This window comes from Anabas testudineus, chromosome 7 (genome assembly GCF_900324465.2).
Source record: "Anabas testudineus chromosome 7, fAnaTes1.2, whole genome shotgun sequence".
Taxonomy (NCBI): Eukaryota; Metazoa; Chordata; class Actinopteri; order Anabantiformes; family Anabantidae; genus Anabas; species Anabas testudineus.
In genome coordinates, this window is record NC_046616.1 from 1,672,225 (window position 1) to 1,698,111 (window position 25,887).

Consider the following 25,887-nt stretch of genomic DNA (forward strand, 5'->3'; position numbering starts at 1 on the left):
AATCAGAAGATCAGTAAACCCGAAGATCAGTAAATCAGAAGATCAATAAACCAGAAGATCAATAAATCAGAAGATCAATAAATCAGAAGATCAATAAACTAGAAGATCAGTAAACCAGAAGATCAATAAATCAGAAGATCAGTAAACCAGAAGATCAATAAACCAGAAGATCAGTAAATCAGAAGATCAGTAAACCAGAAGATCAATAAATCAGAAGATCAGTAAACCAGAAGATCAGTAAACTAGAAGATCAATAAACCAGAAGATCAATAAACTAGAAGATCAGTAAATCAGAAGATCAGTAAATCAGAAGATCAATAAACCAGAAGATCAATAAACCAGAAGATCAGTAAATCAGAAGATCAATAAACCAGAAGATCAATAAACCAGAAGATCAATAAACCAGAAGATCATACAGATCAATAAACCAGAAGATCAGAAGATCAATAAACCAGAAGATCAATAAACCAGAAGATCAGTAAATCAGAAGATCAATAAACCAGAAGATCAATAAACCAGAAGATCAATAAACCAGAAGATCAATAAACCAGAAGATCAATAAACCAGAAGATCAATAAACTAGAAGATCAGTAAATCAGAAGATCAGTAAACCAGAAGATCAATAAACCAGAAGATCAGTAAATCAGAAGATCAATAAACCAGAAGATCAATAAACCAGAAGATCAGTAAATCAGAAGATCAATAAACCAGAAGATCAATAAACCAGAAGATCAGTAAATCAGAAGATCAATAAACCAGAAGATCAATAAACCAGAAGATCAATAAACCAGAAGATCAATAAACCAGAAGATCAATAAACCAGAAGATCAGTAAATCAGAAGATCAATAAACCAGAAGATCAATAAACCAGAAGATCAATAAACCAGAAGATCAATAAACTAGAAGATCAGTAAACCAGAAGATCAATAAATCAGAAGATCAGTAAATCAGAAGATCAATAAACCAGAAGATCAATAAACCAGAAGATCAATAAACCAGAAGATCAATAAACTAGAAGATCAATAAACCAGAAGATCAATAAACCAGAAGATCAATAAACCAGAAGATCAATAAACCAGAAGATCAATAAACCAGAAGATCAATAAACTAGAAGATCAGTAAACCAGAAGATCAATAAATCAGAAGATCAGTAAACTAGAAGATCAATAAACCAGAAGATCAGTAAATCAGAAGATCAGTAAACCAGAAGATCAATAAACCAGAAGATCAGTAAATCAGAAGATCAGTAAATCAGAAGATCAATAAACCAGAAGATCAATAAACCAGAAGATCAGTAAATCAGAAGATCAATAAACCAGAAGATCAATAAACCAGAAGATCAATAAACCAGAAGATCAGTAAATCAGAAGATCAGTAAACCAGAAGATCAATAAACCAGAAGATCAATAAACCAGAAGATCAGTAAACCAGAAGATCAATAAACTAGAAGATCAGTAAATCAGAAGATCAGTAAATCAGCAGCAGCTCGTACTCGTCATTACGCGCCTCTTTGTGCACGCGCTCTTTCGGCTTTATGTGACAGGAAGACTAATTAATGGCACGAGCACGAGCACGAGCATCGGTGTGGGAACCGGAAAAGCTTTTGATCGAACCTGTGCATTGAAAACTGATCAGGACTCGAACTGGTGGCTTCTGTCGTCTGCGGACACTGATCCAGGAGAGAGGCGAAGACTGAACTCATCTGCAGCTCGAGTCGTGTCCTGAGCACAGCCCGAAGATCCTCTCACCCTGCAGGAGCCATCACTCTGCCACATTATTCACAAGCCACGTTTCGGACTCTTTGGTGCTCGTAGACACAAACTGAGCGCGTTAGACGTGAACTCCTCCTTTTATATTTTCTGTTTTGTGGAATTCAGTCCTTGAGTACATGCAGAATTCAAACACCGCCCACGACAACCTGGACAGGTCGTTTTCCAGTCATTTAATAACTATGTCTCCTCACAAACAGTAAAACCTTCATGACCTCCGTACCCGCTGTGTTAAACTGTACAAACTCCACCACTACACATTCACGTTCATGATTAATCTGTCTCATCTCAGCACTTTGTTTTATTTTGTACATATGTACAGTTTATCCTGCTCTCTGGAAATAATTATGTATTTCTATTTGTTTATTTTTTTATATTCAACCACATCATTATTATTAATATTCATTATTAATCCTATGTTTTGTGCTGCACAGCATGTTGTCAGGTCACTTCCTGTTTCTAATGATTAAATTCATATTCATCATAAAAACACTGATATAGAAATAACGTGTTGAGGATGAAGAGCAGCAGAGTGGGCGCTCATCGATGACTCTGTTCATCCTACATATCTGCTCCTTTTTTCTCTTCCTTCTTTGTTTGATCTTCTCATTTATTGATCTTCTAACTTAGCTGCACCTCTTTCCTCCTTCCCTTCTTCCTACGTCACTCCTCCTTCTGGCTCCTTATCTCCCTCCTCTTTCACATCTCTCCCTTCTTTCCTTTCTTCTCCCAGTTTTATAAAAACAGCTACAGAGCTGATGAGGAGGAGAGGAGGGTGGACGAGAGGGGACGGGGGAAACAGAAAGAAGAGAGGACGTGAGAAAGGAGAAGGGATTTTGTTCCAGCGAGTCAGAAACAGGCCGTTTGCTCCAGTTTCTCCTCTGACGTCAGCCAGAAGCTCGACGCAGGAAGATGACGTCACACCAAGAAACCAGAGCCCGCTGACAGCCATTTTGGAGACAAGAAAAAGAAAAGAGCCAGAATGGATGTGAAGAGTCTCACATGAGATTAAACCTCACAGACATCATTGACTGGAAATGATCTGACGTTAGGACGTAAACACTGTTACTATTACTTTGTTCGTCATAATCTTAAAATGTAACTCTTATTAATCCAAAACGTGTAACTTTAAATGAGATAAACTGGAAAAAAGTGAAAGATGAGACATCTGTGGTTATTTTAATACAATATAATGAGGTAAAATATACTTGATATTAAATAATAATTATGAATAATAATCATATTTTTGTGAATGCTACATCGCTCTGTTTGTGTAATTTCAACACATTCTCGTCCCACAGCGTCACACGTCTCCCGTGAGGCGTCTCTCTGCCTTAGAGTCGGTAATGAGACGCGACGCTGAGGAGCGACAACAGGTCGATAACACGTGTGGTACTTTTACCTTTTTCCATAGAAACCCAGCTCCACTGGTGAGAAGAGGACACTTTCTTCAACTCTGACCCCGTGTGATGAGTGACACACGTCAGTTACTTTCATGTCAGACGCAATTTGGACTCAAACACGTTTGATGCGTGTTGAGTACAAGTTCCTTCCAGGAGATGAAGAAACTCTGTTCCGATGTGCAGCTCTGGAGTTAAAGGTCTGTTTAGAGTCTCTCCAATAAAACGTCACCAGAATGAATTATTTCTCAATCACACAGGTGCATTTTATAAATATCACTGTTCATCAGTGTAAAGGTTTAATTACAAGCAGAAGTTCATTATAACCTCGTGTTGTAACATCTGCAGAGAACAGAACTCAGACCCTGCTGAAGTAAACATGCAGTGATCGGTGTCGTGATGTCGAGCAGCTGCTCACATCACTAATATTCACTGTAATGCTGCTTTTCTAGCTTCTACCTTTGGATCTTCTCTTTTCAAACCCTCCTCCTCCGCTCTCTCTCTCTCTCTCTCTCTCTCTCTGTTCTCTGACTCCCTCCCACTCTCTGTAGAAGCTGATTACAAAGAGAATATTTCTCCACAGAAATCAATGAAATCTAACACACAGTCATTAGTTTTAAGTGTTTTCAACCTGAACAGCTTCTCTGTGCAGCTCGTACTGCTTCACACAAACACACAGTACCTCACTACACAGGACTTCAGGTGCAGACCGTGCACCTGGTGGTCGTAGTCGAGCTGTGACGGAGCAGAAGCATCAAACTCCCACGAAGTTGTGGAAGAAACAAACAGGACCGAGACGACATTTGGTCCAAACAGACATTAAAGTATCACAGATTTCAACCTGTGTCTTCAGTTTGGTCAAACTGTGGATCAGTCAGAGAACAATCAGCACTTTCTTCTTCTGTGACACAACAGACTCCACACGCTGAACATTAGCTGTGATTACTACGAGCTTCAGTATCATTATCACATCATCATTATCAGTTTGAGCCTCAGAAACGCTGCGCGGCTCTCCATCCTCCTCTGCATGTATTTATAACAGCGCTGACTTCAGGAAAGTATAATTAGTTGGAGTGATTAGTAGGAGGATGAGGTGTGTGTGTGTGTGTGTGTGTGTGTGTGTGTGTGTGTGTGTGTGTGTGTGTGTGAGATGCCGTGATTTCCACAGTGAGCAGTTGTGTGTGTGGGCGTGTAATGTGTTTGTATATTATGATGTGTGTGTTTGTCTTCAGGCACATGAAGACACAGAACAGGAGCATCACCACTGTGATTATCCCGCCTACTAATTTAAGTGTGTGTGTGTGTGTGTGTGTGTGTGTGTGTGTGTGTATAGGATGATGTCTGTGTACAGTAAGCTCCGTGTTCATGTGTGGGCGACTGTCACGTGAAGTGAGTTGGATGTGATGAGTGAAGATCATACAGAGACTTCTACTTATCTTCTGGTTTTTCTCTTTTGTCACATGAAGTGTTATTTACAGCTGTTTAAATCTGTGTGTCGCTGTCGTATTAATAATCATGACAGTCACAGTAAAGACAGTTCTGTTCTGATCTGAAGTGATGATAAATAAACACACTCTGTAACTTCAACAGTTACGAACACATGATAATAAACCAGAAGTGTTCTGAATATTACTCCTGAATTATTGATCATGTTAATGTTTGTGTTTCCTGTTTGCTGCTGCTCATCCTGCAGCTCTGTGTTTACAGTTTGAGTGTTTGCTTCCCGTCAAATCAAACCATTACAAGACACTTGTCTGCTTTAAATCTGACGCACCTGCAGCACAGAGCCGTGTGCCGTATGATGCACCAACACGTCTGTTTCTTTGTGTGTTGAACAAGAAGAAACACAGTGAAGTTCACTGATCTTCCTCTGTGAACACCTCTACATGTGAACGTGCCTCTGAGTGTGCGGTGGAGGCCGAGTCTTCCTCCGCTGCACTTCACGTTAGCTGCAGAGTCGGTTCTGTATTGTTTGCTAATGTGGATCCACCTCTGACCTCTGATCAGTGTGTGGGCTGCAGAGCTGCGAGCTGTGTGGGAGCAGCGGAGCCCATCACATGTACACCGAGGAGAATGTACGGCAGATATATATATTATACAGAGACACGAGTGATACACAAGTGATACAACAGTGAACATGTAATCACAGCACGTTCCTCCACCCTGCTGACAAAATCAAACACGTAGGAAAAAGACAAACATAAAGGGAAGTTCTACTTTTGGTGCAGAGAGATAATCACACTCTGCTCCGACCAATCACCAGCCGCTCTCCGTTTCCTCTCACACCTGCTCACAATGATGCACAAACACAGTTTCAGTCACTCACTAATTTACAGTATGGGACTCGTTCTTTGGATGTTTCCCTCCTCAACACTCAGTCAGCAGCTGTGCTGTGCTGTGCTGTGCTGCTCTCCAGTGGAGATCACGTTAAAGTGCACGTTAACTCATGTTTCCAGGTTGTTCTCTGAGGTGAGAAGCTGCTTCATGTCAGTCTGGTCAGGTAGTTTGACATTTCATTTTTTTGCTGATCCTGTTTTTGTTGTGCTGCAGTCAATGATCAGTTTGTCCTCTCAGGTTTAAATTTTACTACAAGTAACTTGTTAAATATTTACTCTGACCTCTGAAAACACAAGACAAACACTCGAGTACTGTTTGTAGCATATCAATTTAATTTGTAGAAGTCGATTTGATTCCAGCTGAGCCCTGTAGAAATACTGCTTTGCTTTAAAAACGGCTGCTGGGTGAATGAAGCTGTAGTAGTTGTAGTTTGGTATTCAAACTTTAAGAGTGATCACTGCAGTGATCGCTGTCTCACACAGGGTGGCAGCAGCATCATTCAAACCCCCACCTGCTGACGTGTGCATCCTGTTTCTATTTGCTGTCCCACAACAGTTAACCACAGGGAACCCAATCCAAGCTGCTGTAGATGCTCCTTTATGAAGTGATGCTGTTCCTCAGTCTATCACTGATAAAATGAGGAGGATGAGTTTAATGAACACGTGTCAGTACAACGTAAAACATTTCAGACTCCACTGATCCAAAGCACAAAGCCAACGATACTCAGACTTGAGTATAAAGCAGTTCAGAAGTGTCCAGCTCACCACACTCAGCTGCCCAGAGGACGAACCCTTTTAATGTCCTGTCCTCTGGTTAATGTAGCATCAATCAGAATTCCTGATGAGAGAACGAGCTGATGACCAGCGAGCAGTTTGACCTTCTGACACGTTGATACAGCCTCAGATCACAGCAGGATTTGTTTGAAACCATGGAGCCCTATCACAGAGTAACCGTCCTCTTCACACAGGACAGGATCTGGATGCATCACTGATGAATCTCGCAACATGTGGATTCAACACCAGACAAGAACTGTACTGAAGAAGCCAGCAGCACGGCCGCTTCGCTCAAACCGGGGGGGGCAGGACACTGTCGATGAGGACTGTGTCTATATCTCTGTCTCCGACCTGCAGCTGCTGGTTTTGGACGCTCTGATGAAAAAATAGGAAAAAACAAAGAATAAAATTCTTCTCCACAGGAGAGCGACACAAAACAAACACGACACCACGGCGCTCACATGTGGACAAAGAGACATCTGATCCAAACAGAATCTGTCCCCACACCTTTAGTTTTTCACAGCACCGGAAACAATGTATTATTGTGATTATTATTATTATGATTATTATTATGATTATTATTATGATTATTATTATGATTATTACTGTTAGAAGATGCACCTGTAGGTGCAGCATTTTCCTTCTCTGCTGTTCAAAGTCAGACACTGCACGAGACTAAAGGTCAATCAATAGCATATTTAATTTACAGGAGCAATTAACTGTCAAATGACATCAGTGTTTGGATTCAATTAAGACAATGTTTAATTTGTTAGGAGCCTGCGTTTCTTCTGTTCGGATTTATTATTATTTACTAGAGTTTTTATTGTTCTTACTGTTCATTTATAGAATTCTTTGTTGATCTGGGTTCCAATGTGTAATTTTCCTTTTTGGAGTTTTAAATCATGTAACTAGATAGTTTCACTCTTAAACAGGTTCAACACAGCACTCGTTACATCAAATGAATAAAAACGTATTTTCTTATTCACAGTGAAGTGTGTTTATTTTCTTTTGTGTGACTTTGTGATGAGAACGTGAGAGCGAGTCAACAGCTTTAAGGCTTTAACCAGTAAATCGTGTTAATTGTCCTCCTGATATCTGAGATCTATAATGTCTGAGATTAGAGACGAGGGGTCACAGAGAGGAAGAACGAGAGTGAGGGGATTATCGGACGGAAGGAAATGATGAAAAGGGATTTGGAAAAGTGGATATTTGAATTCCACAGGGACGATTTCCTAAATGAGAAACATGCAGCAGCACACAGACGAGTGCTTTTCTCTTTATTACAGATTATTGAATATTAACAGTCCACATCTATATTTATCATTTTTAAGACTTAGGCTGTAATTTGTGTCGACTAGAATTCAGAAGTGTACTGTAATGATGAATCAACATAGATTTACAATAAGATAAGATCAGTTCTACTGTCGTATGTGATTCTTCACATTTACAAGTACAACACACGTGTAGCACAAAAATCTGCTTCTAGAATCTGCGTCACATCTCGTCTACACCTTCCAGAAACATCTCCACCATCCCACATCTCATTTTGTTTGTATGGTTTTCTAAACTTTTTTCACTTTTTCTAAAGTGACACACGAGCAGCGAGCGACTGAACAGGACGAGACAGACGTGTGATCAACGGGGACTTTTCCATATTGTTTCAATTTACTGTATCTTCTCATTCTGGTTTGTGAATAAATCAAAACAGATGAATTGAACTGATTGGAAGGTGAAGTGGAGAAGAAGAAGAAGAAGAAATCCGGTTTTAAAATGTAAAACTGGTTTATCTGTTATAACGCAGGAGACTGAATCTCACACACAGTGTGTCTCGTAATAAAAAAGAAAATAAGAAGATGAAGTGAGGAGATACAGACGATGCAGATCCTTTCTCCTCTCTGTTCATTATTTCTCTTCCTCTCCTCTCGCAGCCTGATCATCTTTTTATCCAGTTCACCTCCTCTCTTCACATTCGTCTCTTCCACGTCATTCTTTCCTTTTTCTCCTCCTATTTTTTCAGGATGTTCTAATTTTTCTCTTGGTTTTTGTTTGAATGTACAAAAATGTGAATGAACACAATGCATGAGAAGCAAACGCAGCAAAGTAGATTTAACGAGAAGCTCTGATGTTCAGGAACCAGTCAGAAGATGATTCTATTCACATGATTCAAGTTGAGCATGTTGCTGTTGTAAACACTGGTGAGACGTGCCCCCCCCCCCCTCCTGGTCTTCACTTCATCTCCTGTAATTGCTTGTCAAAACCTGCAACCTGTGTGTGTGTGTGTGTGTGTGTGTGTGTGTGTGTGTGATTTGAAGGCAGCTCCTCCAGTCTGCTGCTGTCGAACTGTCACCCTGTCATATCAACCCCCCCACTGTCTCTGTTTGTGTGTGTATGTGTTTGTGTACAGTATATGTGGTGTGTGTACGACCTTTAACCTCCAGAGTGTGTGCAGGGCTGTTGATTGTTGCAGCTTTCAGGCTGTCAGCATGTGAAGATTACAGCCTGTATGTTCTCCTGCTCACTAATGTGTCCCCTGATAGACGCACGCTCTTCCTCCCTCGGTACCGCTCTCGTCTCCGTCTCCGTCTACATACCCGCTCTAATTTGTTCCTCGGTTTTCTCTACATCCTCTGGGCTCTTTGAGCAATGACTCAAGGCAGAAAATGGATTTTATAATATCAGGAATGAAAAGGAAACCGCAGAAAAGCTCACGCTGTTGATTCCAGAACAGGTCACACTGCTTCTTAAAGAATGTGGTTTTGTTTCAGACCTTCTTTGTTTCTACGAGAGAAACCAGAGTCCAGACTAAAATCTACTGAGGGAACACTTGGTGATGTCAGCTAGTCTCCAACTCTGGAATAGAGCTGCACATTTGTTGCTCGTCCACACCCTGTGATCCTCTGTTCAGCATTAACAGCTCACTCACATCAGATCTTCAACATCTCTCAGCAGCTTTAAATCTCAGCTAAACTGTCTCCTTAATTATTAAAGGTTAGAACCTGGAGAATTCAGAGCTACTTAAAGAACAACACTGCTGTTTCCTGTTCTCTAACATTAATCAGCAAAACACAAAAACACAAACACAAACACTACGTGTAATAGAGAATGGACAGTATCCCTGTTTATACACAGTATATGATTCAAACACACACACACACACAGTCTAAATACTAAAATGACAAAGACAAATTGATCTTTTAACAACAGATTCGCTTCAACACACACATCAGAGAGTTTCACTCAACGGGAAACGAACAAATATCCACAAACCAAAGTGTGTGTGTGTGTGTGTGTGTGTGTGAGCAGCCGCCTGTGTGTCTATTACACCTCTGTTTGTCCAGGACGTGTGTGTATGTCTCTGTTTAAAGATGTGTGTTTGGTGGTTTTATCTGTGTTTGTGTTTGCATGCATCTGCATGTGTGTGTGTGTGTGTGTGTGTGTGTGTGTGTGTGTGGCAGGCAGGCGTGGCAGAGTGTTGACACTGCAGAGCATCCCTCCTTCTTTCTCTGTGTCGATGTAATTACTGTGTTGAGCTGATAAACTGCTCTCACAGGACTCACTGTCAGCAGGGAGGAGGAGGAGGAGGAGGAGGAGGAGGCGCAGCATCGGTGGACGGACTGAGGAAGGAGGAGAGAAGAGCTGAAGAGAGATAGGGCTGAAAATCAGGAGGAAGTAAAAGGACATGATGAAAGCGTAGCAGACGAGGACAAGGACAGAAGGAGATAATCAGTGGAGGATTGGTGGGGAGGAGAGAAGGAGAGAAGGAGAGAAGGAGGGTGGGCGGGTGGAGGAGACAACAGTGTATGTAGAGACAATCAGAGAGCAAAGGATAAATATGGAGAAGGGGAGAGGGCAAGGCGGGGAAGAGGAGGAGTGATGATGAAGAATTAGAGGACGGAGAGGGAGGAGAAGAAGATGAAGACGAGGAGAGGGGAGGGGAGGGGTATTGATTCAGGACGGTGGCAGCAGGGATGTATTTCATTTGGATAGAGCTGGAGTCCCACCGTAAATACACACAATCACACACACAATCACACACCCTTCCTGTGCTGGTGAGGAGCCTCGTTGACTCACTACATTCCCCAACAGCCGACCTCCACCCAGACTGAACTCGTGTCCTCACGAACAGTCTGAAGCTTGAACAGCGAGAGCTGTCTGACACGTAGAAAGAAGCAGGTCCAGCACAAGTCCTTTCATTCAGCTCTGTGCTGCAGACGAAGACACAGGAAGTGTTAACACAGCAACTGAGACGGTGACGGTGGTGAAACAGGAAGGAAGTAGATTTGAAACGGTGAAACGGTGACGTGACGACTGGAGTCCACTGATCAATCTGCTGCTTTTAACGACACGTTCAAACGTTTGACACGCCTCTGTCATGTCCCTGTGTTTATGTCTGTCACCCCCCCCACCCCCCCGCTCCTCAGTGACAAAACACAGCCTGAGCCGTGTTTGACAGCTGAGCTGGTGCCTGTTCCTCCTATAAATCATGTTACACTAACGCAACAGATACAAGTTGGAAATGTGCAGTGGAGCAACATTAAGGCCGATTCTGCATTGTGTAGATGTTGAGAGGGAAACATCTCAGGACCGAGCGATGTCTCAGCAGCGACGGCAGCGACGGCAGCTGTAAGTGAAGAAACAGAAGAGCCACAGTTTGTATTAACGACCTGTGTGTGTGCAGTCGAGAGCGAAGCCACAACTGCTGCTCGACGGTCAGAACTACACCGACGTGCAGAAACAAACGTCTCCTGCAGATAGTGAATAGAGCCAAATAGAAAATTCTGTGTTCAACACTTTAAAAGAACTAGAAAGAATTAATGAACTTAGATTAATAGAAAATAAAAGACTTTAAAATGTGATGATGTGTTTTTAGTTCAACTGTGTTTGAGGCTGTGATCATATACAGAGTTGACTGAGTTATTATTCTTCACCCATCTCAATCTGTTAGTTAGCTATGTTGGCAACGTGATGGGCATCATCTATTTTTGGAGTTGCCTAGCAACAGCAGGATGATGCTTCCTGTGTCTGGTCTGTGCAGCATCAGTGTCCTGTGTGATCAGCTTCTACTGATAATCACATTAATCAAAGATCAATATTTCCTGTTGCAGCTCTGTAATAAGATCAGGTGGTGGTGATGGCTGGGCTGGGGGGAGGGGTGTGATCTGTGTGTGTGTGTGTGGGGGGGGGGGGGTCACACACACATTTAATGTTTATGAAGAGTCATTGAAAAAAATACAGATTCACATTATATCACAATTTTAGATTTTAGCGTCTTCCTGTTTGTTGGTGTAAATTATTTGTGTGTGTGTGTGTGTGTGTGTGTGTGTGTGTAATTTCAGGACTAAATGAAATGGAATTAGATATATATAAATGTCTGCAGAGTTAATTTATGAAGAGGTAAATTAGTTTTGGAACACACACACACACACACACACACACACACACACACACACACACACACACACACACACACACACACACACACACACCTTTATTGCTGCTGTAATCCTCTGCTCTCCCCCCTCCCCCTGAGCCATTATGTTTTCTTTATGTCTCCCCCCCTCCTGTCTTTGCTCTCTCTCTCTCTCTCTCTTCTCAAACTGCCCATTCCAGGCTGATTCTCTCTGTTTTAAATAAACCCAGTGTGGTGACTCTGTGCTCGCCCTCCTGTTTTCTGCCTTGAGATGCGCGGTGGGTTCAGTCTAACTCTAAACGTAAAACACAGTATTCAGTCTTCAGGATTCTTACTACACAGGCACCTGCACCTGTGATATAAGATATATACGATTGTTCTGTCTTTGCTCATTTTAGAAATGAGTTGGACTCAAACACACTTGATGTGCATCATAACGGAGTGGGGTCACAGATTCCGAGTCCTGCATCAATGTGCAGCTGATTAGAAACTGAAGGAGAAACAGAGAAAACTCTCAAAGGTGCAGCTCTGTAGTAGGAAGAAGTTTGAGTTGGAGTGAGACCGGGGTCTGCTGCTTCTGCTGCCTTCCTCCATATAACAGTAATCATTAACACACTGAACATTTACTATTATTACAATTAGGTCGAACTAAAGGCAGGAGATGAAACATTAGCGACTAAAGAACATTTTTTTGTTTGGTTGAGGGCTCAGCAAAAATCATCAGGAGTGATCCTCAGAGGAGCATGAATGTCTGCTGCTGATTTAATAAAAATGAGAAGTAACTGTTTAAAATCAGAACTAAATCAGCAAATAGTGTCTTTTGCACGTTTCTACGAGTTGAGCACATCATTATGATGAGGTTGTTCTACGTGTAGAGAAATGATGAAGTCCTTTTATTAACATTTATTCAGGATTCAGGGTTTGTTCTTATTCAGGAGTGATCACTGTGATCACATCCACACAAAGCTGCAGCAGAACAACACAGTGTGACCTGCAGCCACTGAGCAGCTGGGGTTGAAGGCCGTGCTCAAGGGCAGCACAGCTTGTTTGTTCATAGTTTAAGCAGCGGTTCAGAGTCTCGTTTTCATTTTGCACATCCTAGATATAAAATCCTGAATAAAATGTTAAAAAAAGGACTTCATCATTTTTCTACACATAGAACAACCTCATCATAATAACGTGCTCAACTCGTAGAAACGTGCAAAAAAAACACAAAAAACACGCTGATTTTGTTCAGATTTTACTGTGATCACAGTGTATATATGAATAATACATATATACTATATATATATATATATATATATATAGTATATATATATATATATATATATATATATATATATATATATATATATATATATATATATATATATATATATATATATATATATAGTATATATATATATACTATATATATATAGTATATATATATAGTATAATATATATATATAAATATATACTATATATATATATACTATAAATATATAGTATATATATATATACATATATATATATATATATATATATATATATATATACACACATGCATGTTGCCTTCTTCTCTCTCTCTCACACACACACACACACTCTCTCTCTGCTGGTTTAAACGGTTAAAGTTGACATTTTAAAGATCAGAGGACTCCCTCTGACATGCTGAGTCTTCTGGGTTCATTTGAAAGCGTGAAGGAGAAACAACATGTTTACATGTGTGAAAAGCTGAGGAGCATCAGAACGTCACAGAGATGAATTAACAGGTAAAGAACAATAAGAAGAAAGAGACACAGAGAGTAACAGGAAGAGAAGAGAGGGGAGGGGAGGGTTGAGCAGGGGCAGGGAGAAGCAGAGTGGAGGAGGAGGAAAAACCATCGCTGGGAGGAAAATTAATTGCCGGCTGCAGGTTATTGGCTGTCTGTGCTGCCGTGGAGGCTGCTGTTGTTCCAGCGCGGGGAGGATGCTGCAGAAGGAGAGAGAGCAGCGAGCAGAGCGCTGCAGATCTGTCGGCTCATTTCTGATCCACCACCGGCTCCATTTAACGTCTCATCATAGATCCGTGAGGAGCCGGAGCTCCTGGAAGCAGGACACAAACACAGGATGTGTCTCATTACTCTGAAGGAAAGACGGAAAGCAGGAGGAAGCAGCGCAGACTAGTATCACCCTGTGTGGGAGGACTCGGAGGCGGATTCCTCTGGGAAATCAAGGAGTGGAAGCTTCCTAAAACACCTGGAAAGGTAAAAGTTGAAATCAAATCACTGCAGCAGCACGAAGGAAGTTTTTAGGTGTGATTTTAGAGCAAGTTCTTCAGCTTCTCTCTTGAATTCTTCCTGAACTTTAACTTGTTTCTGATACTAATCAGTTGTTTTACATATTTTACAAAACCTCTGGTTTGTTCCTGTGATTTCTGTCAAATTGATTCAGAATAAAACTAATGAATGAAATCAACTATTCAATGAAGTGATGGATTATTTCTTGATGAACTGGTTAAATGGTTGAGTTTAGAAATACATCACAACACTCCACATAACAGCTGAGTGTTTATTGTATTGATCAACTCATCCAATCATTTCCAACATTTGTTGGTTTATGATCCATTAAAATCTACTGGAAACGTGTGACTGTCCATAAATTCAGATGTTTCATCAGTTTCATATTGATTTTTCATGTTGGGTTTGAAAATTCAAACTGATCTGATACGATTCCAGTAGAGAAACATCTAGAATAAACCCAACAGACGTTTGTGAGACAGAAACACTTTCTCTGCTTGGTGATTATCTCGTTACCCCTCAGATGGAATCCTTATTGGCTGGGAGCCACTCGACTCACTGATTAATTGATCGTTTCAGCTAAAGTTAAAAAATCTTCACGGCTCTAGCAGCTTGTTGATCTTCTTTAGAGGAGACACACGACTTAATGACTTGATGAAGTGGAGATGTTGTGTTTAAGGAGCTTGTTGCCTGAACTACAGGATGAATAGAAGCTGGTGAAATCTGAAATCTGAGCAGAACCCAGGAGCCTGTGTGTGTTCATGGCTTTCATCCCACCAGTGAGAATCTCATATCTCTGTGTTTTTCTGCATCTGTGTGTCCAGGAACAAAACTAAGCCAGATTTAACCTCTGCAGAGAAGCACCGGAGCAGCAGAGGAAAACGAGGGATGAAGAGGGAGAGAGGAAGAGGAACGGCTGACGGCTGGAGGATCGAGCTCTGTGCAAACAACAGGATCCACCTCAGTCTGCTTCATGGTTCTGAGGAGGGTTTCAGGGGAATTACTCAGAGAATAAAGTGGATTTCACTGCAGACAGAAACAAAAGTGGTCTTCACCTTTCGGGATTAGGAGTTCTGAAGAGGATTTTTCTGCTTAACGCTGAAACCTGTTCTGATCAGCAACAGTTCAAGTCCAGTGTGAGACACAGAGACACTAGAACATTCCTTTAAATCATCAAGGGTACAACCAAAGAGCTGGTTACTGCGGCACCTCTTCAATAGAAGAAGTTTGTATGTTGGTCACTGAACTGAGCTGATTATGGTCCGACTGCAAAAACTCATTAAATAATCGTAATTTAAGAAAAAAAGCACAAGCTTGAAGAAAAAGGACGTTCTTTCAATCGTCTTCTAGTTCCTCTTTGCATACACTCATTTCTGCTTTCCTATTTCTTCTGTTCATGCACGTGTTGCATTTTCTCCCTTTTCCCACTGGGACACCTGACAGGAAACCCGGGGAGGATTGAGTTGTATGAAGCAGGTGTTGATGACACATAACAGCTGCAGGGAAGCTGAGGTCGACTGATAAAACCAGATAAGTGATGTTCAGCGACAGGAGCAGCAGGTAATCCAGGCAGAGCTCAGGCTCGATGTGCTGTTGTCTGTCATCTTTCTGCACTAATTCCATCTCAAGGACCGTCTGTGGGCGAGGTGGACGCTAACAAAACCAGAGGGAGGGAGATAGATGCTCCAACTCTGTGAAGCCTGAACATGGCAGAGCAGAGAGAGAGAGAGAACTGAAATAAACTGAAACAAGCACAAGTATCTACAGAGTAATGACCCACTGTGCTTTTCGCATGTTTACATATTAATTACATATTAATGTCTCTTTAGAGAGACGGTAAATGAGTTTGAAAGGCGCTGAAGGTAACAGCAGGGCTCTGAGGTACATTAAACACTTTCTACAAAGCTAATAAAAGCATTAACATCAGACTGATCGATCCTGTAACGGTTATAACAACAGGGGAAAATGTTTTGAGATGAACATTGGGGACGAGAAGCTCAGCGGAGCCACGGTTGACAGAGTAAACTGCAACTTTTCCACCGTTGGAAAGTTCAAGTGTCAGAATAATTCCAGTTAATACATGAAAACAGTTCAACTAGAAACAACAAACTCAGTGATCCAGTGACAGACACAGCGTGACATCAGTTTCTTAGAACACGTTTAAACAGCAGAGACTGAAAGGAGGTGGGCTAAACTGCAGCTTGAAGCACAAACACTACAAACACCATAGATTCTACTTAAATATGCACATTAAAGTTTACAGTGCCAAGTGCATCCTGCTCAAGCACAAATAGCATTTTCAAAGCTTGGTCTAAAATCTGTCAGAAATATGAAGCACAAATGTTCAGGTGATCAAAACTCTGCAGATTTAAGAGTCAAGTTGATGCACAAGTAAGAAATCAGGTGTTAAAACACAACTCAAATCTGCAGGTTTAACTGTGTTAGCACAAATCGTTTGCATGGGAAATTTTAATGTTGACATAAATATTCTGGTGCTAAAATACATTTTGGTAAATTTTTGACACTTTAATATTAAATAGAACCAAACATTAGATACTTCAGCTGTTTGTAGGCATTTTAACGTCAGCTGTTGTGGACGATCTTCAACGAGCATCAGGACGTTGACTTTAATATTGAACGTGCTGGGTTCATATTTGTTTGGGTATAAAATCTTTAAATGCAATTATGTTTAGAATGATTATTAAATGAGTTTGTTCAAGAAAAACGTCAACATTTGACTCGAACTGAGTGATTTGAACAGAAGTGCGTCTCCTCAATATTGACGCTCTGTTAGTAATATTTAATAGTTCAGATTGAACGCAGCAGTCTATTTGCTGTTGTCAGACTGAGGAGAAGGAGAGGCGTTTTAAACACCCGCTGATTTTCAGATGAATTATTGAACTGATTCATCAGCGAACAGTTCTGAGCCCTGAGGAGTTTTCCTTTCTTCCCTTTTCTCCTTCATGTCTTATTAATTGTCACTGGCCTCGTTTCCACTGCAGCTTAAAACATCCACATTTAGTAGAAGATTTCAATGATTTGTAAAGATCAGGTTAAGGGACGTGAATCATTTGAGCTGCAAACATCCAACAAGCTGAGAAAATAAGAAAAAGAATATTTGACTTTAACGTTAAAACCAGTTTCAGGTCCATAGATTTAGGTGGAATTAATTATTATAACTTATGATGAACACACACACACACACACACACACCTGTTCAGGCCGCCACACAGTGTGTAGGTGGAACTTAATCAAACAGTGACACATTGATGAAGTGCACACGCCCTCATCTCTCCAGAGACGACACTCAGGAACGTTTCTACAGGAGTTGGCTTTTTTACAGGACGCCCACAAACTGAACATTTTCTACACTCTGAAGCACAAACTCGCAGCTTTCCCCTCTTCATCCCTCTCATCTTCCTCCCCGGCAGGGCTGGAACAATCTGCTGTGCACAAATAAAAATGAATTTTTCTCCCTGATGAGAGAAGAGCGTCGCTCCTCTTCCTCGCCCCGCAGGACGGCAGATAAAAGCTGTTTACTGCGAACAAACAGAACAATGTCCTGCTCCTTTTAACGCCTCTTTCATCATTGTTTTTGCCTGTGACTGAAAAGCTGTAAGACACGCAGAAGTGGGTTTTGCTTTTTGTCTTCAGAGTGACAGAGCAGAGGAAGAAAGACAGCAGGAAGTGAACTCGAGTCGACTCTCAGATGGGTTTTTAATCAGGAGCGACACTTAAAAGGGGACAGATGTCTTGGTTGAAGGAGCGGTGAAGTTTGATGGATCAAAGCATCTGCATTTGTTTAAGCATCTTTTTGATGACGTAGCTTCATCGAGGAAAAACTAAAACTAGAGGCGACACTTTCCCAATGAACTAACTGAAAATGAACATGAAGGATCTTCTAAAGCACAGTAACCACTGATTCCAACAGTATGTCTGACGTCTGCTGATGTTTTTCTACTGTTATTCTAAACACAACATCGTCTCTGAGAATCTCATTAGTGTGAAAGGTCACAAGCTGGTAAAAGGGCGAACGATCGAGAAAACTGACATTGAAGACTGACCTGAGGACATCGGGTTTGAAGGTGAAAGGTCAAACACACAAGCTGGATTATTGATACAGATTGTCAGCTGTTTCCTGAGGGACCTGCAGAGACAAAGGAGAGAGGACAGAGAGATTAAAAGACGCCAAGATCACAGAGGACGTCATCATGGGCTGCAACATGTGTGTGGTCAAGCGTCCGGAGGAGCAGTACAGGATCATGTTCCAGGTAAGAAAGTTTGTGTCTTTGCTAATCAAACGTTCATCATCAAGTTTTGCTGTTATAGACACCGTCACTGGACCCTCACTGAGCTTCAGTCCATCTGTTCACTGTTTCAAAACTCTCCACTTAGTCGGCACAACTAAGGTCAGGACGGACGAACATGTGGAGCAGAGTTACCGTTTTGATACAGGATAGGTTCAGAAACCACATCACAGATAAGACTGGATCAGGTGGATCAATCTGCAGCCATTGTTTGTACCTGGTTGTGACTGTAAGGCATCACGTCAAAATGTTCTAACAAGCTGTTGTTTTAAGGATAGAATGACTGGTTGATGGAATCTAAACTATGAACTATGATTTTTACAGCTTGGTGCCTGTGTTTTGAAAACAAAACTTTACAGAACTTCAAGCTTTGCTCAGTAAAAGGTAGAAAATAACTTCTGAGGCAGATTTTACCAAAAAGTCTCGACTCCAACCACGGAGAACTACAGTCAAACCACAGCTCAGAGGACAAGTGGTAGAAGTACAAAGAAGGCCAAACAGCTGCCAGTTAGCCTGACAGCTAATGTTGTAAATGGATTGTTTAACTAGAACCAACCGAAGAACCGTAACTAGCAGTGGAACCACAGGTCCCGTCTGTCTACAGTGTAGTGTGTGTGTTTAAGAAAGCTGCTGTGCTATTAATCACTGCAGGTTGGTCTAGTTACTCTCTGGAAAGGTCATTGGTGACTTTTTGTTGGTCTGGTTCCAGCAGAAAGTCACATAGAACTGACATCCTGCTCACAGCCCCCCCACCTGTTCATGGGTATGTTAATCAGCACACTTCACCTTCTCGTTCTCGCTCTGTATTATTAAGTATTATTTATTATAGTATGTCGTATTATTTCAGTTTCAGACAGTACTGCTCACCAAAAAGACATCAACACTAAACAACACACACAGTTGAAGGGAGGGCTCCAGACACTCATTGTATTTTTACTGTCCATCAAATGAATAGGAACCATAGCTTTGTATGTACTAAAACACACCTACACCAAAATGAAGTACAAAAGGTTCAATGTGTTTTGTTGAAATAAGAGACAGACAAACCAAACGTGGTCTGTGTTCCTCCTACAGCCACGGGTCCAGATGCTGTGTTCTCTAAACTGAATGATAAAACATCCTTCAACCACCACCAGGCACAAAATACTTGGTTAGTGATCATGTTAATTAAAATGAACCAACACTGACGAAGAAGAGGAACCAGGCTCCAACATGATTTGTTGTCCCCTTGAACCGGCCTGTCCTCCCTGTGAGGCTTAACATTAAATAGGTGCTGCTGGTAAAGGCGGAACCAACAGGACCTTGGGGTCCGTGGTGTTTCAGACGGTACTTCACAGTATTTATTTTATTTCACAGTAGATAAAGTCGGGGGGGTGGGAAACAGTAAAGGTTAAAGAGCTGTCCGTGGTTCTGGACTCTGCAGTGATGAAACAAACTGAAACAAACATTTGTAACATGTACGTATTCTGTAATGTTCTAATCTGGACTTTTTCTGAAGCCTGTCTTGAGAAAATCAGGTAGTTCAGGGGTTCTACTAATCTGGATGTTTGTTTGTTTGTTTGTTTGTAGACAGACAGAAGTTTAATAAATCTGGTTATATTATGAGTAGAAATAAACGTTTCCAGCCTCTCAGCAGTGAAGAAAGCTCCTCTATGTGAACCTGCAGGGTAAATGTGAAGTTGTCAGCCCGACTCTTCCTCAATAACAAACTCCACCAAAGGTTTTGTGGAGACTGCAGGAGAGTTTTCATTAGAATGAAACTGCTCAGTGTGTCGAGAACTTTGTGAGACAGACCCTAACCCTCATGTTTATGGAGGAGCAGCGTGCTTCAGCTTCAGACATCAAACACACAGAGCTTTAAATTCCTGCTCGTCTTCAACGCGTCTGTAAACCCTCTTCCTTCTTTCTACACATGCACTTGTTGTTTTGTTGTTGATTTTGCTTTGTCCACCACAAGAGAATTTCTACATCCCTTTTTCACTTTTACTTTCCACCCAACTTCTTCCTGTGCTGCTGGTTTGTGGTTCACAAGAAGCTGCAGGGCTGGGGGAAGTTTACACAGTGGGCGCCGAGCTTTCTGGTGTCTATTTATACAGGCCAGACTTGCACTGTTACACATGAACACACCACTGAAAAGAGGTTTTTTATTTATTTTGTTCTCTCGGCTCCATTTACCTGTCACGTCACACCATAAATTACAAAATCCTCCATTTAATATGAAAAAAGTCAGCGTACAGTCAGCATACACATAAAACTCAGTTCCCTTAAAATAAGACTTTGAGAGCTAAGATTTGGATTCATCAACACTAACACACTCTGAATGCCCACGTGTGTGTGAATAATGAGGCACACAAACACAGACGTAGGTTCATTCTGTGTGAACGTGAAGCTAATTTTAGATGTTTACCAAAAATCTATGGAAGGATTGGAGATCTGTTCTTGATTGTGGAAACTGAAACAAAAAAGTTGTGTGGAGGCCACCCTGTCAGAGCTGCAGAGAAACAAAACAAGAAAAAGAAACTGGTAATTAAGCTGGTGTTTGTGAAGTCGTAGTTCACCAGGCTGAGACCTCCACTGTATCTAGTGTTGGAGTGAGAGGAAGAATGAAAGCAGTGAAGTGAGAACATGTCCTGTCTGTAAAAGGCGGCGCTGGTTTGAGGCTGTGATAGTGCAGACTGTAAATTTACCTTTTTGGTTGGTTATCACCGCTTTTAATGATTTAAATCCACTTTTACACTAAATACCTTGTGATTCATATGTGGCAGCTGAGTGCTGATAGTCAGAAGCAGGCTCTAGTTTGTCCTATGCAGCCTCAGAGCGTCTGAACGCCTCTCTGGTGGCTTCAGGCTCCGTCTGGCAGACTGAAGCTAAACGACTGCTGTGAAGCAAAGAGAACCTGAAAAAGACTGAAGTGAAAATCAAATGTCAGGAATCAAACCGAGCAAATCAAAGAGCTCCGAGTGTGTGATCCTCAGGCTTCGCTGGAGCTGCAGAGGGAGTGTGAGCTCTGTGTGTGTTCAACCTGGAAGCTGTGAGGCTCATTACAGTTCACTTCTGCCCAGGCCTGTCCGGACACACACACACACACACACACACACACACACACACACACACACACACACACACACACACACACACACACACACACACACACACACACACACACACACCAATGGAAAATAAACTCATATTGTTTTATTAATCTTCACATTCCTTCTTTCCCCGTTTTTTAATATCTTCCTCTTTCATGTATTTCTTTCTTCTTTCTTTTGTGCCCCCCCCCCACTTCTTTGCACCAGATACAGTATCTGTGACTCTTGTTATTAAACCATTTCTCTCTTCCCATCCCCGTTTTTAATCTTCTACCACTTTTATTGTCTCTTCTTTTTTTCTTCTAACCTCTCTGTTGTCTTTATCCTTTAATCTCTCTGATCTGGTTTGTTTTAGACTTGTTTTAGAATAATTACCTGATTTTCCAAATTTGGCTTTAGTAGTTTTTATTTGTGCCCAGTAGAGTAAATATTATTTATACTGCAAATAGATGAATGTGTGGGCTGACTTGTGTTGTGTTGTCTAATCTGTGTTAGTGGATACAGAAGAAGTCATCCATTAATCACACAGGGTTAGTGGGGAGGTTATTCACTGACAAACACTAGTCCGAACTTGACTATAACACTAGATTTGGAAGAAAACTAAATAACATCAGTCTCTGTACAAACTGCTGAATAATAAAAGCAGAAAGAGAAAAGCAGCCATGTGCAGTCGAGGGTTTATTGTACTGCACTCTGATAAAACTGATACTGAAATATCACCCACACACATTTTCTAAAAGTAGAATATTAGAGAGAGTGTGGTTTGAGGGAATTTAATAGAAATAAAATCAATGATTCAAGTTCATTTCATGGAGTAAGGTCACGTTTCCAGATGAACCAATGTCAAATAAGGAATTTAAACCAAATTAAATTACACGTCTGTATTGTCTGCTTCACAGCATTTAACAAATATATTGTAGACACGAGCACATAAACTAAACTTTCATTCATTCCTGCTGATGTGAGTTGATTACATGCAGGTTCTGACACGTGCTGCCACAGGAAGCTCTCACCTTCCTCTGCTCGTACCTGAAGGCCTGAACGCTGCCTGGTACTCAACAAACTGGAATCTTCAGTAAATGTAAAAGATCCAGTTCTAGTTCATAATAAACCCCCCCCCCCTCCTCTACAGGACCACTCCTGCATGAATCTCTCCCTCCATCTCGTCTTCCCCCCCTCGGTTCTCCTTTTCCCCACTCTCCCTCCATCTCTTTCTCCTCCTCTCCTCACTTTCCTGTCAGATTTGTCTCGATGGGATGTTGTTGCCGGGGTAACCAGGGTCATTAGGGAAGCTGTATTTATGCTTTCTCACACTGGAGCTGGCAGATCTGCAGTAATGAGCACACACATGCAGGGAGAGAGAGAGAGAGAGAGAGGGAGAGGGGAGAGAGAGAGAGAGGAGAGAGAGAGAGAGAGAGAGAGAGAGAGAGAGAGAGAGAGAGAGAGAGAGGAGAGAGAGGAGGAGAGAGAGAGAGAAGAGAGAGAAGAGACGAGGAGAGGAGAGGAGAGAGGGGAGGGAGAGGAGAGAGGGAGAGGGAGGAGAGGAGGGAGAGAGAGGAGAGAAGGAGAGAGTGAAGGATAAGAGGAGAGAGGAGAGAGGAGAGCGAGAGAGGGAGAGAGGAGAGCTGGAAGAAGAGGGAGAGAGAGAGAGGGAGGAGAGAGAGGAGGGAGAGAGGAGAGAGAGAGAGGGAGAAAGAGCAGAGAGAGAGAGGGAGAGAGGGAGAGAGGAGAGGAGGGGAGAGGGAGGAGCAGAGCGAGAGGAGGAGAGAGGGAGAGCGAGAGAGGGAGAGAGAGAGAGAGAGAGAGAGAGAGGGAGAGAGAGAGAGAGAGAATTGAATTGAATTTACAAAAGCCTTTATTACAAAATATTCAGAGTAAATAAACCGACAAACAAAAACGTGCCACAGACCAAAACATCATAAACATAACATCAAACAACAAAATAAATAAGGACAGAGATAAATAAACACATCAATAAATAGAGGGTTCAGCCTCTGGTGAAAATAAACTAATCCCTAAAGAACAGTGTTAAACACAAGATCGTCCTCCACCACAGAGCAGAGGACATCATCGTAGCACCACTGCTGAACAAAACCCGGCAGATTGTTCATGAACTTATAGAACTTAAAATCCAGCCACAATCGGGCCCGAACCAAAGCCCGGAACACAGAGGTGACCTCCTGACCCTCGGCCTTCCTGGTCTTGTAAATTGCAAGTTTGGCCTGGCCGGACAAGAAGTTCAGCAGTTGCCACTTGGTGGCGTCTGCTCTGCGGTACCCAGCCCCAAAGATAAAAACAGTCGTGGTCCAAGTTTCACTAAAACCTTCAAAAAGCACAGTCAACAACTCAAACAGCTCACGCAGCCGGTCACAGTCCATAAAACAGTGGAAAACAGTCTCCGGTAGACCACAGTGCACACAGGCGCAGGAAACCTCCGGATTGATCCTGCTGGTGAATGAGTTCACAGCGATCGCCCCGTGCAAGATCCTCCACTGAAGATCCCCAGTTCTCTTGTTCAGGGGGGGCTTGTAGAGGACCCTCCATGTCGGCTGCAAACCAACAGCGTGGGACAACCTCCTCCTCCACACCGTGTCAGCCCTGACCCCCAGCTGGACTCTATGCAACTCCACGACGCAGCAGGCGTACAGAGTCTTCCCCGTGATGGTGTAGAGGTCAAAGCACCTGGTCGAGTCTCTAAAGTCCAATGTAAAACCAAGTTCAGGAAAGGGATCTTGCTCATCCGGACTCTCCACGCCACTGCAATAATCCTGCAGCATCTGCTGTTCATCAGCAGACAGTCTAGACAGAACCAGTCCCAAAATCCTCTCTGAAACCCGGGCCGATCTCAGACCCAAAGCCGAGGCCACGGCCGGTGCGTTTCCCAGGTCAGGACCAGCCACGTGAACCAGGCGCTTCAGCGTCGTCAGTCCAGAAGAGAGCAGAGCAGGAGCCAGACCCGGAGTGGAGCCGTCGTGGACATCCAACCGGGCCCCGCACAGCAGGGGCTCAGCCAGGAGCCAGTGCAGGGAGACCGAAGGCTCCAGCCTCCTCCAACCGAACAGCCGCCAGGATCGAAAAACACTCCGATAAAACACAGGTAAAGCCGAATCATCAAAACTAGTGGGGTCCAGTAAAAACAGCGCAGAGTCCAGGTGAAGTGCGCCAGCCGTCTGTAGAATGGCAGAGGCCACGGGTCTCCAGACCACATCCTCAGGTCCAGAAAGAAACCTTTGGACAAACTGTAGTCTGAAAGCGGACACTCTGCTGGACAAGTGGATCAGACCTTGACCGCCTTGATCTTTGGGTAAAAACAAAACACACTGTGGCACCCAGTGAAGCCGGTCCCAGAAAAAATTCACAACGATGGACTGAACCCGTTTAAGAAGATCAACAGGGGGGTCCACACAGGCCAGGCGATGCCAGAGCCCACTGGCCACCAAGTTGTTGATCACCAGAGCCCTCCCCCTGTACGACATCTGTGGCAGTAACCACCTCCACTTTTGCAACCTCCCCTCCACCTTCTCTACAACACCAGACCAGTTCCTATTCACACTCTCTTCATTCCCCAAATGCACACCCAAGTATTTAAATCCCCCCCTCTGCCAGGTGAGACCCCCCGGTAGAGTGGGAAGCCCACCCCTCCACCTGCCGACAGCCAACGCTGCACTTTTGTGCCAGTTGACCTTAGCAGAGGAGATATTGCCAAAAGCCGTTACTATGTCTTCTAAAGTACGGATCTCTGTTTGTGACTTAACAAGAACAACAACATCATCTGCATAGGCCGACAGCACAGGGTGGGCCGTACAATTGGGTAAAACCAAACCACTAATGGAGGACCGGACCTGACATAAAAGAGGCTCTATGGACAGTGCGTACAACATCCCTGAGAGCGAGCAGCCCTGTCTGATGCCTCGTTGCACTTTAAAAGGAGCGCTCAGCTCACCATTGACCTTCAGTACACTCTCAATGTCCTGGTACAGAACCTGGATCATAGCAATCAAACCAGGGCTGAGACCAAACCTCTCCAGAGTCTTCCAGAGATACGGGTGCTCAACTCGGTCGAAAGCTTTTTCTTGGTCCAGCGAAATCAGACCCAAGTCTATTCCCAATGAACCAGAGAGGTCCAAAACATCCCGAATTAAAATCACATTGTCAGTGATCAACCTACCGGGCACACAGTAAGTCTGGTCCCGATGGACCACCTGGTCCATCACCTCTCGCAGTCTGTTGGCCAGAGCCTTGGACAGGATCTTATAATCCGTACAAAGCAGTGAGACGGGACGCCAGTTTTTAATGTCCTGAAGATCACCAGTCTTTGGCAGCAGAGTAAGAACTGCTCGTCTGCAGCTGAGGGGCAAAGAGTTCTCCGTTAAGCTTTCAGCAACAACACCGAGCAGATCTTGCCCCAGCTCAGGCCAAAAAGCCTTGAAGAACTCAACAGAGAGACCATCGAGCCCAGGAGCCCGCCCTCCCTTCATACTCTGTAAGGCCACAGACAGCTCCTGCAAGGACAGAGGTTCGCCGAGCGTCATGTTAAC

At 42.7% G+C, this 25,887-nt stretch overlaps 1 protein-coding gene across 1 annotated transcript in view; it reads left to right on the forward strand.

Annotated features, from left to right (window-relative positions):
- The first annotated feature begins 17,996 nt into the window (after window positions 1-17,996).
- LOC113167498 (PDZ domain-containing protein 4-like) overlaps window positions 17,997-25,887 on the forward strand; it is a 36,240-nt gene continuing 28,349 nt past the window's right edge. Inside the window, exon 1 of the mRNA XM_026368163.1 lies at window positions 17,997-18,221. Within this exon, the coding sequence (XP_026223948.1) occupies window positions 18,162-18,221 (60 nt within the window). The 5' untranslated portion in view covers window positions 17,997-18,161. The remainder of the gene's footprint in view (window positions 18,222-25,887) is intronic.